This window comes from Eufriesea mexicana, unplaced genomic scaffold (assembly GCF_001483705.2).
Source record: "Eufriesea mexicana isolate 0111107269 unplaced genomic scaffold, ASM148370v2 scaffold294, whole genome shotgun sequence".
NCBI lineage: Eukaryota > Metazoa > Arthropoda > Insecta > Hymenoptera > Apidae > Eufriesea > Eufriesea mexicana.
The window spans coordinates 2,547,615-2,561,073 of record NW_016908489.1 but is presented as its reverse complement, the minus strand read 5'-3'; the positions used below and the strand labels follow the sequence as shown (position 1 = coordinate 2,561,073).

The 13,459-nt window shown below is 53.2% G+C and overlaps 1 protein-coding gene across 1 annotated transcript in view; it reads right to left on the bottom strand.

Moving 5' to 3' along the window:
- LOC108555987 (myeloid zinc finger 1) overlaps positions 1 to 9,792 on the bottom strand; it is a 26,970-nt gene extending 17,178 nt beyond the window's left edge. Inside the window, 1 exon segment of the mRNA XM_017911890.1 lies at positions 9,680 to 9,792. Within this exon segment, the coding sequence (XP_017767379.1) occupies positions 9,680 to 9,782 (103 nt within the window). The 5' untranslated portion in view covers positions 9,783 to 9,792.
- Between the last annotated feature and the right edge of the window lie 3,667 nt (positions 9,793 to 13,459).

Genomic DNA, 13,459 nt, shown 5'->3' with positions numbered 1-13,459 from the left:
TTTCCCCCTTTCCCCCCCCCCCCCTCCTCCTCCCCTCCCGCCGACTTTTTTTCGCGTTTCTCTCCATCTAGTCGTCGCGGCGCTCTTAATTCTCTCTCGGCAAAAATTTTCCACGGACGACGGCGCAGGGACGGGGGATTTTTTCGCCAAGGCGTGGGATTCCGCCACTCTGGCCTGGCATCGCGGTTCGAAAGGCTCTTTCACCGACAAACGAAAGTCGTTCTCTGCCGCGGACCCGACGCTACGTGCAACGAGGATCAACCTATCGCCGACTGCTATTTTTTCCCATTACACCTGACACAGCCGAGGATAGTTTCCTCTCCAGGCGCGTGGCCTACCGGATCGATTCCAGGCTGGCCGAGATCGAACGGGACGCGAGCTTCTAGAATTTGGATAGCCATCGGCGTGTCCGATTCAATCGCCCGCCGTCTCCTCGACGCTTCCAAACGCCACCTGTCATCCCTTAATCGCCGAGCCTAATCGCGCGCGTTTTACTCGCGAGCTTCTAGAATTTCGATAGCCATTGGCGTGTCCGATTCAATCGCCACCGCGCGACGCCCGTCGTCTCCTGATCGCCGAGCCTAATCGCGCGCGTTTCGCTCGCTTTGCTCGCTTCGTTCCTCTCCGTCTCGCCGAGGAAGATTCGGTTTTCCGCGCAGCTTCGCCCGCGGATAAATGAAAATTATTTCGGGTCAAATGGATTTAAACTGAACAGCAGCAAGGTTAAACGGTTCCCTCTTGTGCGTGTGCCACTTGAACCAGTTACGACTTTCAAACGGACGCATTATTCGGAAAAACTGTTCGGCCGGGATTCGTTCGTTTCGGCGTAATATGAAATTTCGCGTCACGTTCGTTCGTTCGTCGGTCGGTTTTAAATGCTCGCGGATAATTTTCGTCTCTTAACCCCCCCGCACAGGCCGCGATCCATTAAGTTGCTCGTAATTATTCAATTACCGTTTCCCGACGCTTTTGCAAACTTTATCGACTTTATCGCTTGTGCTTCCCGTTCTATTCCACGGGACAGAGAGAGAAGGAGAGAGGGAGAGGGGGTGGGAGATAGGAAAAAGGAGAAGGAAGAAAGAAATAGGATGAAATAAAATAAACGACAGGGAGAAGTTGGAGTCGAGGGAAAAGAAAGCAAACTTCGCGGCAGCCATAACATCGCTCCGAACCGCTATTCGAACAGCTTTCCTCGTTTCCTTCGATTCGAATTAACTCGCGGGAACGCTCTTAGAAGTCAATCCGGAATTGAAAGAGACACGCCATCGCGCGGGGCGACGAGAAGGCTACCTACGTTAATCAAATCTCTCCCTCTTTTATGGCTCCAAGGGCGTAAACCTACGACACCCTTTAAACGCGCTTTAAATTATTCTACGCCCGCGAAACTTTCGTTTAAGCTCGTTACGTAATTCCTGTAACGAATTATCCGCTATAAACACGTTATCAGCCTCCACGGAGACACGGTTTTCATAGCGAGTTTGCGCCTCCATTTAATCGACTTTTCCAATCGTTCTCTCGGACGTCATTCCGGGGATGAATCTTCCTTGCTCTCGCGAGATTCCGAAAACCAGTTCATTTTTCCGTTAACCGTAACCAGGCTAATCCTCGGTCCTCGGTTTTCCCTCCACCATCGAGGAGAATAAATTCGTACGAATTCTAAACACTCGTGTGATTTTCACGAGACGTGTATTTAATCGCTGTGATTTAACCCTTTGCACTCGAGACAGTTGCAATTTCAAACATTTGATAAAATTTCAAAGTTCCATAGTAATTAATACGTTAAATTTAAGATAATACAACGCTGTGCAAAATATCCAAATCAAATAATTCCATTTATTAATTATTACATTAACCCCTTGCACTTTTTTTTAAATTTTTAAATTTTCAAAGATTCTCTACTAAAAAACTGACGATACTTTTTTCAGCAGTAAATGAAGAATAGTATAATAATAAAATTGTAGAATTATTTGATTTCGATACCTCGCACACTGTTACATTACATTAAATTTGATATATTAATTAATATCGATCTTCCAAGTTTTATGAAATGATGACTGAGGGTCACCTCTCGAGTGCAAAGGGTTAATAAATAAGATTTCTTATTTACTGCTCGAAAAAGTATCGTCAACTTTACAGCAGAAAATCTTTGAACTCCTACTCTTCTTCAGCCAAAAAATCGTCGAGTGCAAAGAATTAATTTCGAGAAATGACATATGGGAAAAGTATTCAATTTTAGATCATCGATATACCTATAATTTATTCGCGGTAAAATTGTGCTGAAATGTTCAAACTTTTACAGGATTTCATACGTGCTAAAACATAATTGATAAAGAAAATAATTAAGTATCATTTTCGTCGAGTGACAAGTGCAGTATGTAATTCTGATATTCGAGAAGTCGTTGCACTGGTTACTGTGGCGAGAAGGGTGAAATAGTAGCATAAGCGGATGATCATCGAAGGCTCGTAGCACGCAATAGCGAAAGAAGGAGGAGAATCGCAATAGGAGATACGGAATCGAGGAATGAAAATTTCTAAAAGTTTGGAAACTAGTTTAATCGTCGAACTGAAATAGATTCGACGATACACGTTCGATTTCTCTTCGACGGTGGAAGAAATATCGCGAAAATCTTCGAGTTTTCGCTGCTCTCGGGTGCAAAGGGTTAAAGGAACTTTTGGCGCGACGGTCGAATCGCGGAGGAAGCCGGCTGGCAAAAATCGGGCAACGGTCTAGAATGTTTCTGGTCTCGAAAGTGGCGGCTTAATTGAGCGAGTGAAAGCGAGTTCGCGGGCGCGGAGTGAAGGCGCTGTCTCGATATGCGTACAATAAAAGAAAATATCGGATGCTGCGACCGAGGAGAAAACCCGATCCGCGCGATATTAGACGCGTGTTCTGGATTCGCCGACAAATTATTCGTCCGGCGTGGCGGCGCCCCTCTACCCCGACGGTTGCCGCTTTCTCGTTGCGTCCAAGGGAGGAAGAGCACCGGAGGAAGACTTGCACGTTTCCGCGGCGAGAACGCGACGGCCGCGGCGTAACGCTCGTGAAAACTTTACGACGAGATTAAGGTCAGTTTATCGCGGGGCGCCGCTTCCACGACGGAATTTCGACCGCTCCGCGACTCGCTCTTATCGCCGCTTTCCCGCGATTTAACCATCGAGGGAACCGATGCACGCGTGTACGGCGATGGAAAGTCGCAAATTAACCACCGGCCACCTTGAAACTCCGGCAAACCCGATAATCGTCCCCTTTAGAACGCGAGACCTAAGGGAAAGAAAGCACTCGGAGCAAAGTCGGAGAAACTTCATCGATATCGCGTAGAATACCCGCGGCTAACCACGAGTCGCTCGCGATTAACAATCGACCCTAGAGCCACCCTTAAGTCGGAGCCCCAAATCTTGGGAATCGTACACGCGTAGACAGGAGAGAGAAAATAGAGAAATGCGTGACGATAGGAAGGAGTTATCGGAGACAGTCTCTGTTGGATACGGCCGATTTCCATTCCTCCGCGTCGGAGGATCGGTTATTTTGTCGCGTCCTTGCGCGGCCACGTAGTGGCTCGCGCTTAAGATTCTCCGGGATCGCGACTGATTTAATCGTACGCGGATAACAATACCCGCGGCTGCACGCGACTCGGCATATTGAACTTTCGCCGCGTGAGCAGAAACAGAAATGGCCGTTTACCGGCCGATAGCGCGCCTTCTTTCGTCGCGCGGGATACCCGCGATCCACGGCGCGCGAGTTAATCGTCCCGTAACACCTGCACCTGCTGCAAATATCGCGATCGCCGCCCAACGGATCTCGCCTTTCCTCCTTTCCACCCCTTTTCATTCATGCCTACGCCTCCACCCGACCACTTCCGCGCGTCCAGCGCCGAGCTACGAGCGGTAGCAGGCTGATCGATCGTCTCGTCTTCGAGGCGTCGTTGGAAGTCTTTCTCGGCTCGAAGATTGTAGAATTTCGATCGGTACCTAACTATCGAAACGGTGTCTATATCGGTACTATCGAAGTCGACGAAAAGGGGTCCAGTGGAGACTCTTGGCCGACGATATTTCTTTGGATAGGAAACTCGAAAGCGGAACCGAAGCGGATTTGAAGCGGATCCGAAAGATCGACGAACGACTCCTCGGAAGATGGATCGGGATTCGCGGTAGGTGGATCGGTAACGCGTGGTCGTCTATTAATCGTGGCTGGCGAACGAGACGAGGGAGAGGAGCGCACCCCCTCGGCGGCTGCATGGCGGAAACGCGGAAAGCGTAGGTGCGTCGTCTAGGTGATTTATCGCGACGAAAATTCCGCGACGGGAGATTATCGCCGGTCGTCGACTCCTAGAAACACGCGATCGTCGCGAGACGAAACGATTATTTAGAAGGAATCGTTCAACGCTCGTCCGGGGGCTAAGTTTAGCGGATAAAGCGGGCCAAGCGGAATGCGTTGGTTGTTCGGAACGTAGAGGGCTCGGGTGAGAATCGTGGAGGTGCGTAATTTCGCGGACACGATCGGGAATAATATGAGAAGGATCGTTAACCGCGTTCGATTGTTCCTCGCGCGTGTGTTTTTGGAAACGAAGCGACTGGCGATCGCCGGGACGATAAAGTAGGCACGGGTCCGGCGGATTAGGCGGTACGATTGTGTTATTCTTGGTGAACGCGACGGCGCGCTGGAGCAGATCGGGGGATGAGAAAAGAGCGCTCGCCCCGGCGCTCGGCTCCGCGCGACGCGGGAGGGAAAAACGTATTGGCAGGACGCGCACTCAGGAGTTAAAATCACTCGTGGCTCGCGGAAAACATTCATTTGCAAGAGCAAACATTCCTCGCTATTTATCGAGTGTCAGAGGGAATACCTGCGGCCCATTTTCGTATCGAGCGGGGCTGAAGGGACCCGGCGAGCGCGTGTACGTATGCGCGCGTGTGCGAGTGTGTGCGCGCGCGGAAGGAAAAGAGACGAAAAAACACGAATCGAGCGCAACAAAAACATAACTTTCCGCGATGGCGGCGCGAAGGGTGCTCGAGGAACGAGTGGTCCTTCTCTAGTATTCCATCGGTGTTATATAGCTCGTCAGATCGAATGTTTGTTTTCAGAAAAATAGACAGAAACGAGACGGGAGAACACGCGAGCGCGTTAACACTCGTCGAGGCACCCCCGCGAGCCCTCCGTTGTTGTAGCACGCATTGACGAACGGCCGAAACGTCGCGTAGCTTTTTTCCTTTTTCCCTTTTTTATTTCTCCCCCACCACCCTCCTCTTTTCTCCTCTTTTTTCCTCTCTCCCGTTTCCCTCCTCCGGCTTTGTCCTATCTTTTATTATTCCATCCTGTAGGAGCTTTGTTTTTTAATACTTTTGTCGATCGAGTCGCGCGACGCGCGCGCCGGGGTGCACGCTGCTCCCTCTTTCACGCGGCAACCCACGTCCCGATTTCGATTCCCGTCCGCGATTCCATTCCATCTTCGAATCATCGAGAAACGAACCCGTAGAACCTACCTACCTATCTATCGCCTACCACCTATCCGTCCGCCTCGTTCCCGCGAACGCGATATTTACAGCCGGCGATCAATTTTCGAATAGCCCCGAAACGAAGACGGGAGAGTCGCCGATCGGTGAAAGGCTGTGCGAGCACGGTAGAAAGGATTCCGCGACACCTTTTTCTTTCACGCTATCCCGCGTCTCGTTCCGACGTCGGCGTCGCCTCGCTACCGACAACGCGTCCACCTATATACCTTATATATACGCCACCACGCCGAACTAACTTTATCCCATTTCATCGGTCCCGGTACACCCGTCGTCTTCCTTTTCCACCCCTATACCGGTATCCACGCGCGTTCCTTCCACGCGCGCCACGCGCTTCGGAATCTCGCGAACGGTGCACGTACTCGGTACCCCGAGTAACAGCCAGTCGGCCGGCTTATCGGAATCGTTAGGCGGATCGAAACGAAAACACGCAAACAGACGATTTCCATCCAGCCACTCGTTCCTTCTTCTTTCGCGGTCGGTTCCTCTTCTGCGACGCGCGCGCCACTTTCGACTCGAACGTTGGCAAGGTTAAAGCGAGATCGGCGCTCGCGATACCGGAGAGGAGGAAACCTCTCGGCACCGCGAGTTCTTGGCAGCGCGCGTTTCTGCCACCGGAGGAGATAAATCAACGGATTTTACGCCGCGAGACGTAGTTGGACACCGTTTCCAAAATTCGCGACTGAGCGAAGCGGGCGCGGGCGGAGGAGGGTGGGAAAGAAAAGGCGAAAGGGGAGAGAAAGGAAGGAGGAGTTTCTCGGGAAAAGAGCGAATCGGTCTGCTCTCATCGAGGCGATCGCTGATTTTCTGCACGCAAACACGCAGCGTCGATTCTTACGTTCACGTTGATACGGAGCAACGCTCGCTCGCTGCTCTTATCGTCAGAAGTCACACGATAAACCCGTCGACGTTTATTCTCCAAATATATACGACTGTGATTGTCGTTGCCGGGAATCGTAGCGAAAACCGGATCATCGTATTCGCCGCGGACGAGAGACCTAGAAACGCGCGTAGGGTGGAGATCGCGCGCGGTTAACGGCGGCGGCCGATCGATCGATGGATCGGCCGATCGATCCCCCGGCCTGGCGAATTCGACGCGCAATTCCGCGAATCCGGGATCGGGGGGCTGCCCGCGGAGGATCGTCGGAGGGCCGCGTGTTTTATCGCGCGTTTAATAATTGCATGCAAATGGGAGCACGAGTCGGACGCGAGTTCGATAAGTTTCCACTGCGCGCAGCTGGTTTAAAGTCGATCGAATATAAAAGAGGAAAACGGGAACCGGGGGGGAAGAAAGGATAACAGGATTATTCGCGTCGATTGAAAAGTTGAACGTGTGCGACAAGTACCTCTGAAATAAGCAAAGTTCCACAGACCGATCATGTGTAGTTCTGCTGGTCCAAGTTGGGGAGCCGGGTTAGCGGAGCTAAACGAGAACCAATCGTGTTATTCGCCGCGATTGACTTTATACTGTCCAATAACGATCCGGGATCACCAGCCGATGGCGATATCCTCGTCATGTCAACCGGCGAAAATGATCCTGTTTCGATGACGACGCCAAAGAGGAATATCGCGATAAACCTACAGCAGAGATAACGTTCGCTCTTGCCGCGCTCGATAGCTTTCTCTCTCTCTCTCTCTCTCTCTATCCGTCTATATCTCTCTCTACCTATCCGTCTCCCTCTCTCTCCGTTCGTTCGTATTTTTTTTTCTGCCTCTTCGTTGCGTTCTTTTTTTTCCGCGAAACTAGATTACAATTCGACGCTTCATAGAACGTGGAACGAACGGAGAGAGAGAGAGAGAGAGAGAGAATCACTGGTCGCGATAGATGGACGGATAGATGGACAGAGAAAAAGAAAGAGAGAGAGAGAGAGAGAGAGAGAGAGAGAGGTTTTAGCGCGTTCCTTCGAGAGATTCCTTCGTTCCGTCAGGTGCAGAGAGCGAAGAAGAGCCACCTCGGGGCTGCGGAAACGTTAAACGTCCAGCGATTCGACGATCCAACGATCCAACGATCGAATCAAGACGAACGCTCGAAAGCGAACCTCGAATTTCGACGGCTTCGGAAACTTTCTAGATCCCCAGACGAGACGATCTACGAGTTAACAGGCGAGCCAGAAACTCTCGTTTGGACGTTTAACGCGAACACGAGCCCAGAGGTAGCGTAAGCGCAACGCGATATTCAAACGACGCGGAGCGGCGCGCCTCCTCGTCGACGTCGTCCGATCGAACAGCGACAAGAACACTGGAACAACCGCGATGAAACGAAACTCTGTTTCTCAACGTACGAGTATCGTCGATTTTCACGAGCGTTGTTCGCTGGCACACGATCGACCGGTGTTCGACCGACAATTGATCACTGATTTCGTTCGCGTATCGCGAGGCCGATGCAAACGAACCGATACCGACACCCATACGACGCGGCCACACGTCGAACATCGCGACCAACGCACGCACGCATGCACGCACGCACACGGGAGAGAACGTTCGGGACCGTTCACGGGCCCCGCGGTCGCAGATCTCGAACGATCATCGCTCGCCGAGATCTCGCGAGGGCCGTTCTCTCTCGGTCACGAGCACCGCGATCATCGCGCAATTTCTCTCCTCTCCCGACAGCAATGTTCACCTTGACCAGGCCCCGGTAGCGACCGGAGCGGACAACGAGCGTGGATACTGAAACACCGGCGACTCCGCGAGCACGACCGTTGGCGAACGGACGGCGATGGACACGCGATCGGGACGATCAGCGTCGAAAGGACTCGCGGCGGTCGAGATCGTCCGAGCACCACGATCCAGTACCCTCGAAAACTGATTGCGCTCCCGGAGAGAGCGCGTTTCGACACTCTGCACTGGCGAGACGATAATTTCAGAGGCGATTAGATGACCCAACACCGACGATAGTGTAACGAGACCGTATTTTGCGGATCAGCGTGCTCTCTCTTCCTCGCTCGCCAGCGTAGCCCCGTCTCTCGCTCTCTCGCTCGCGTCTCTTTCTTTCCGTCTCTATCTCCCTCCCACTCCCTACGCGTCTCGCTCGCTCTTCCATCCGGCCCCCTACCTCTCTCTACGCGCGCTCTTTCTCTCGCACGCTTTTTCCTTTCTCGGGTTTTGCAAATCGCCCGAGCGGACACGATCACACCGACGGATACCGAGATTCTTCACGGTTCTCCCCTTTTTCTCTCTTTTTCCCCCCCGGTTCCCCCTATCCTCCTCCTTTTCTTCCTCTCTTGCTCGCTTTCCGCGCTTTTCGCCGGGGTTCCTTCGCGATGCTCCGATCGACTATCATCCTTCCGCGTCGTCGTGTTCTAACACCGATTTTTCGGAGCACTGTTCTCCACCGCGAGAACGATAACGATGATGGCAACGATGATGATTACGATGAGGACGAGGATAACGAGAATGACAACAATCGATGACGCGACGCGGTGTGCACACCGGTTCCACGAGAAACGTGGTTCGTTCGGTAGCGCGCTGTTCTCTCTCTCTCTCTCTCTCTCTCTCACTCTCTCTTTCTCTCCCGGCTCTCGGAGTACTATAGGAGCACACACGAGTTTAGAAGCGGGCACGTGTCTAGCCGGCGGCGTGTTTTAATCGGTGTTGGAAGAGCACTTATCCGCTAGTAGGTGCCGGCACGGTAGTCTCTGTCTTTGTTCCGTGTGTACACGTTACACGGCTTCGCGTGTGCACGCGTGTGTATACATTGCGGGGGAGTCGGCGGGACGGAGGGGGGAACGGACAACAGTCGACGAGAGAAACGGACGGAGATAGCACGCGTGCACGATCGCGTGGACGAGTGTGTCAGTGCGTGTACGTGCGCCTGGCGCGTGTGTGTCCGTGAGAGCCAGCGCGAGGGAAGGAGGGAGGGCGGGAAAATTCGAAACCGCGCGTACACAGCGCGCGCTCGCGATGACGTAGTTTTGGCAAAACGTGGACGACGCACAGGTGGCCAAACGATTCGATGCGTGTGATTTCGTTGTCGGGGATGATGCGTGGTCTCTTTCTCCCTGTCTCTCTCTCTCTCTCTCTCTCTTTCACTCTCTTTCTCACGCACAGACACTCTCTCTTACTCTGTCTCTCTCTGCTCTCGGTATTTCTTTTCCGCGACACCGACGCGCGATCGGAAAGCGCGGAATTGGAAAAATTGGAAAAAAGGAGACACGATGGTTGCTGGGGTACTCACCGGAGTTGTAATATTCCTTAAAGTAGCGTGTCGCCGCACGCTGGACGATCGAGTAATATAAGTTCACGTACGACGTCGACTGGTTCTGTGCGGAGAGCGCCATTTACACTGTTTTTTCGTCGCGCGTGTTTCACCGTGTTAGGTATATATATATATATATAAGAATATATATATATATAATTTTTTTTCTCTTCCTTTTCCTCTTATTCCTCTTCTTGCCTCGTCCCCTGTCCGGACGATATTCACGTACACGTATACACGCGCGTGTCCGTCCCGCGTACGTATATACGCGTGCACGTAGGCGGCTAGGTGTCGTATAGAACGTAATGTAGATTCGAAGCGCGCACGTTCGCGTGATCACGGCGGGCAAGATGTGACGTGACGAACGACAAACGCGCGAAACGTGTGTCCCGTCTGCGGCTCTCGTTCCTTTCGTTTTTTCCTCTCTTTTCTCTTCTTCCGTCTCCTCTGTCGTTCTTTTTCCCTACCACGTCGCGATCCCTCCGTTGTGACACGAGATCGTTTCCCGATGATCGCGGCCGTGAAAAAAACTTCCCGGTACCAGGAGCCAGGAAAAAAATTCGTTAATTTTCCTCTTTTTCTTTCACCCGTTCTTTCTTTTTTCCACTTTCTCACTCTCTTTCTTTCTCTTTCTCCTTTTTTCCGTTCTTTCTTTCTTTCTTTCTTTCTTTCTTTCTTTCCTTCTTTCTTTCTTTCCTTCTTTCCTTCTTTCCTTCTTTCTTTCTTTCTTTCTTTCTTTCTTTCTTTCTTTCTTTCTTTCTTTCTTTCCTTCTTTCTTTCTTTCTCTATTTCTCTTTTGCTCTCCTCCTCGACCGGTCCTCCCTTTCGATCACGTTTTTCCCGGTTACGGCCTTCAAGCAGCGAGACGGTCTCGCATGCCGGCTAGAGGCCCGCGACTTTGATCCTCGGCACACTCGCTTTCGGGTTACCCGCGCCGGTAGACACAAACTCGGTAGACTCGGCCTGAGCCCCCCCGAGTAACTCGCCAAGACCGAGACACTGGCGAGCTGCAGCGTTGCCACACTTCCGTCGCCGCGGTGCGCGCTCCCGGAGTGGGGATTTCTGGACTGGTTCGGCTTTGGGATGGTAGACACCGTCGTCGGGAGAGGACGAGCGGAGAAGGTGCCGGCGTCGAACCAGTGGTGATGGCGGCAGGGGCGGATTCACGCGGCTCCGGTTCCGTCCGCGCGCGTTAAACCCGACGATTCTTCCTTCTTGCACGTATACGCGAGCGCACACGAGGCGCGTACTCTGCTACTCCTCGCGAGTCGAGTAGGGAGAACCCCTAGATATCTCTCCCTCGTTCTCCGTGTCCCCTTTGGTCTCCACTTTGGTCCTTCGGGTAGCTTGCAACCGGTACGGCAAATTGGGGTAGCGTGACGGGCAAAATTTCTCAACCGCTCGCATGCAGACGATTGCCGGTCAACGAGGAGTTCCTCTTGATTTTGTCGTTAATTGGATGGTAGCGAATTTATACTTTGTTCGTGAGTCAATTACAGATTCGGCGGAGACCCGGCGCGTGTATCACGGTCTCTCCCGTATCGGAACAACCACGACCACGAGTTCTCGGTGAAGACCGGTTCGAGTAATTTTCGAAAATTACCCGCTCTCTCTCTCCCTCTCTCTCCCGCTCTCTGTCTCTCGAAGCAAACAACTCGATCGACGATCTATCTGCCCGCGTCGCTCGGAAATTCGTCGAGTTACCACCCTTTGCGAGGGAAAAGAAGAAAAAGAAGAAATGAGAAACAAACTCGCGAGCGAAGATCTCTTCAAGATTCTTTTCCATCGGATAGCGAGGAAAACCGCGTTCGAGGAGACCGTTTCCTTCTGTCCGATCGTTCGGTACCGAATTCGCGTTACCCCGTTACCGATCGGCGCGAGATCGGTGTAGAAATCGGCGACGGAATCCAAGGGCGGCGAAACTCAGAGCTCGCCCCTGGCGGACGGGTCCGAGGGTGGTGGTGACGGCGGTAGTGGTGGTGGCAGTGGTGCCGGTGGTGGTGGCGATGGCGGCGGTGGTGGTGGTATGGTGGCGGTGGTGGTGGTGGTAGTAGTAGTGGCGGCGTGGCGGTGGCAGTGGCAGTGGCGGCAGCGGCGGCGGCGGCGGTGACCGTGTTGGAGGAGAACGAGACACAGCGAGGAGTGAGGACGCATCGCGAAGAGGAGAAAGAGGGACAGAAGGAAGGAAAGGAAGGAGAGAACGAGAGAGAACCGAGAGGAGTCGGAGCAGCGAGGAAGTTATGTCCGTTGCACGAGCGTGGAAGGGGTTTGATACCGTGTCGCGAGGGGGGCAGAGCGCGGCGTGGTGGGGGTGGTTTCGGCGGAGAGGAGGAGGCGGAGTGGGGGTTCCTCCAGTCGCCTTTCCTCCCCCTCGCTCTCTGCCTCCCCCTGTTCGTCTCTCACTCCCTGTGGCTGATGTACCCCTCGATGCGCGGTGCGCCGTGATGCATCGCGCTGCCGGCCGCCTGTGCGAGTCACAAGGTATGCTCGTGCCACGAATACGAACTGCCTCTCCCAAATCAATATCAGTCGTGGAAAAAAAACGCGACTCGGCACCTATAATTGCCGAACTTCCGCGATAACCGTCTCTTCTCTCTGTCTGCTCTGTCTCTGGCCGCCGCCTCGCCGCGGGGGCGACACGGGGGCCGCCCCCTCTCTTCCCCCCGAACCGCCGCTGCGTTAGGTTAGGTTTCACGCGCTAGCTTGATTAGGGCCTCCCTCCGTGGCCCACCCCTCCCCCATGCTATCACGCACGTTTCCCGCCACCCAATGTCCGCGCACGATGATTTTCACTGACTATGCCTGGCCGTGTCGTAGCCACGTGCACCAGCCGCGACACGCTCGCGCCCGCCGCCCGACCGAAGGTTATGCCTGCTGCGAAAACAAAGCGGCGGCAGCGGCGGCTGCTGCGCTTTGCTCGAATCGAGCTGCGTGTGCTGCTCGAACACAAAGAAAACGCTTCACTTCGGTTACGTCGCTTTCGGAGCCAAGCGTTCTCTACGCTTGTCCCGATACCGTGTTCCGTTCCATTCGATCCACCCGGCGACCAATCGAATTTTTTCCCCGCTCGGTCATCGGTCCAAGGGCTTTCGCCAGCGTGAATTTTTCCAAGGGTTTTAAACGCTCTCTATTTTTCCTTTCTCCATTCTCCTTCCCCTTCTCTCTCTTTCTCTCTTTCTCCCTCTCTTTCTTTCTCTCTCTCTCTCTCTCTCTCTTTCTTCTTTCTCGCGCTCGGAGACGGAATCGCGACGCGAGCGTAGAAAGAAAGCGCGTATATCGTCGCGCAGCGTTCGCGGTTATTCACAATGCACCGTTGTGCTGACCCGATTGCGAGTTATCGGGCGCGGTAACGGCGGTGTGATAACGCCGCGATTCGAACGAGCTGCGGACTTTTCCGAGGAGGAGGTGGCATCGCGCGCGCCGTTCTCCGGTCTAGATACTTTCGCGTACCTCGGACGAAATTTTCACCGATCTCCCCTCCTAGTTCTATGATTCGCGTCCTACGCCACGCGCGTATCCCTAAACTCCGTTTACCGAAAAGTCACCCCCGATATTTCTCGTCGAAGAACATAGGCGGAAGAAAGAAGACGACGAGCGTCGAAAAGCGAGATGGAAAAAGAGCGAAGAAAGCGAGACGAAGAGGAAGAAGAAGAAGACGAAGAAGAAGAAGAAGAAGAAGAAGAAGAACGGCGGAGGCAACGGGGCAACGTGCCGGCCGAAGTTCTCGGCCACGAAACGAATTTAACGATCGCTCTCGCA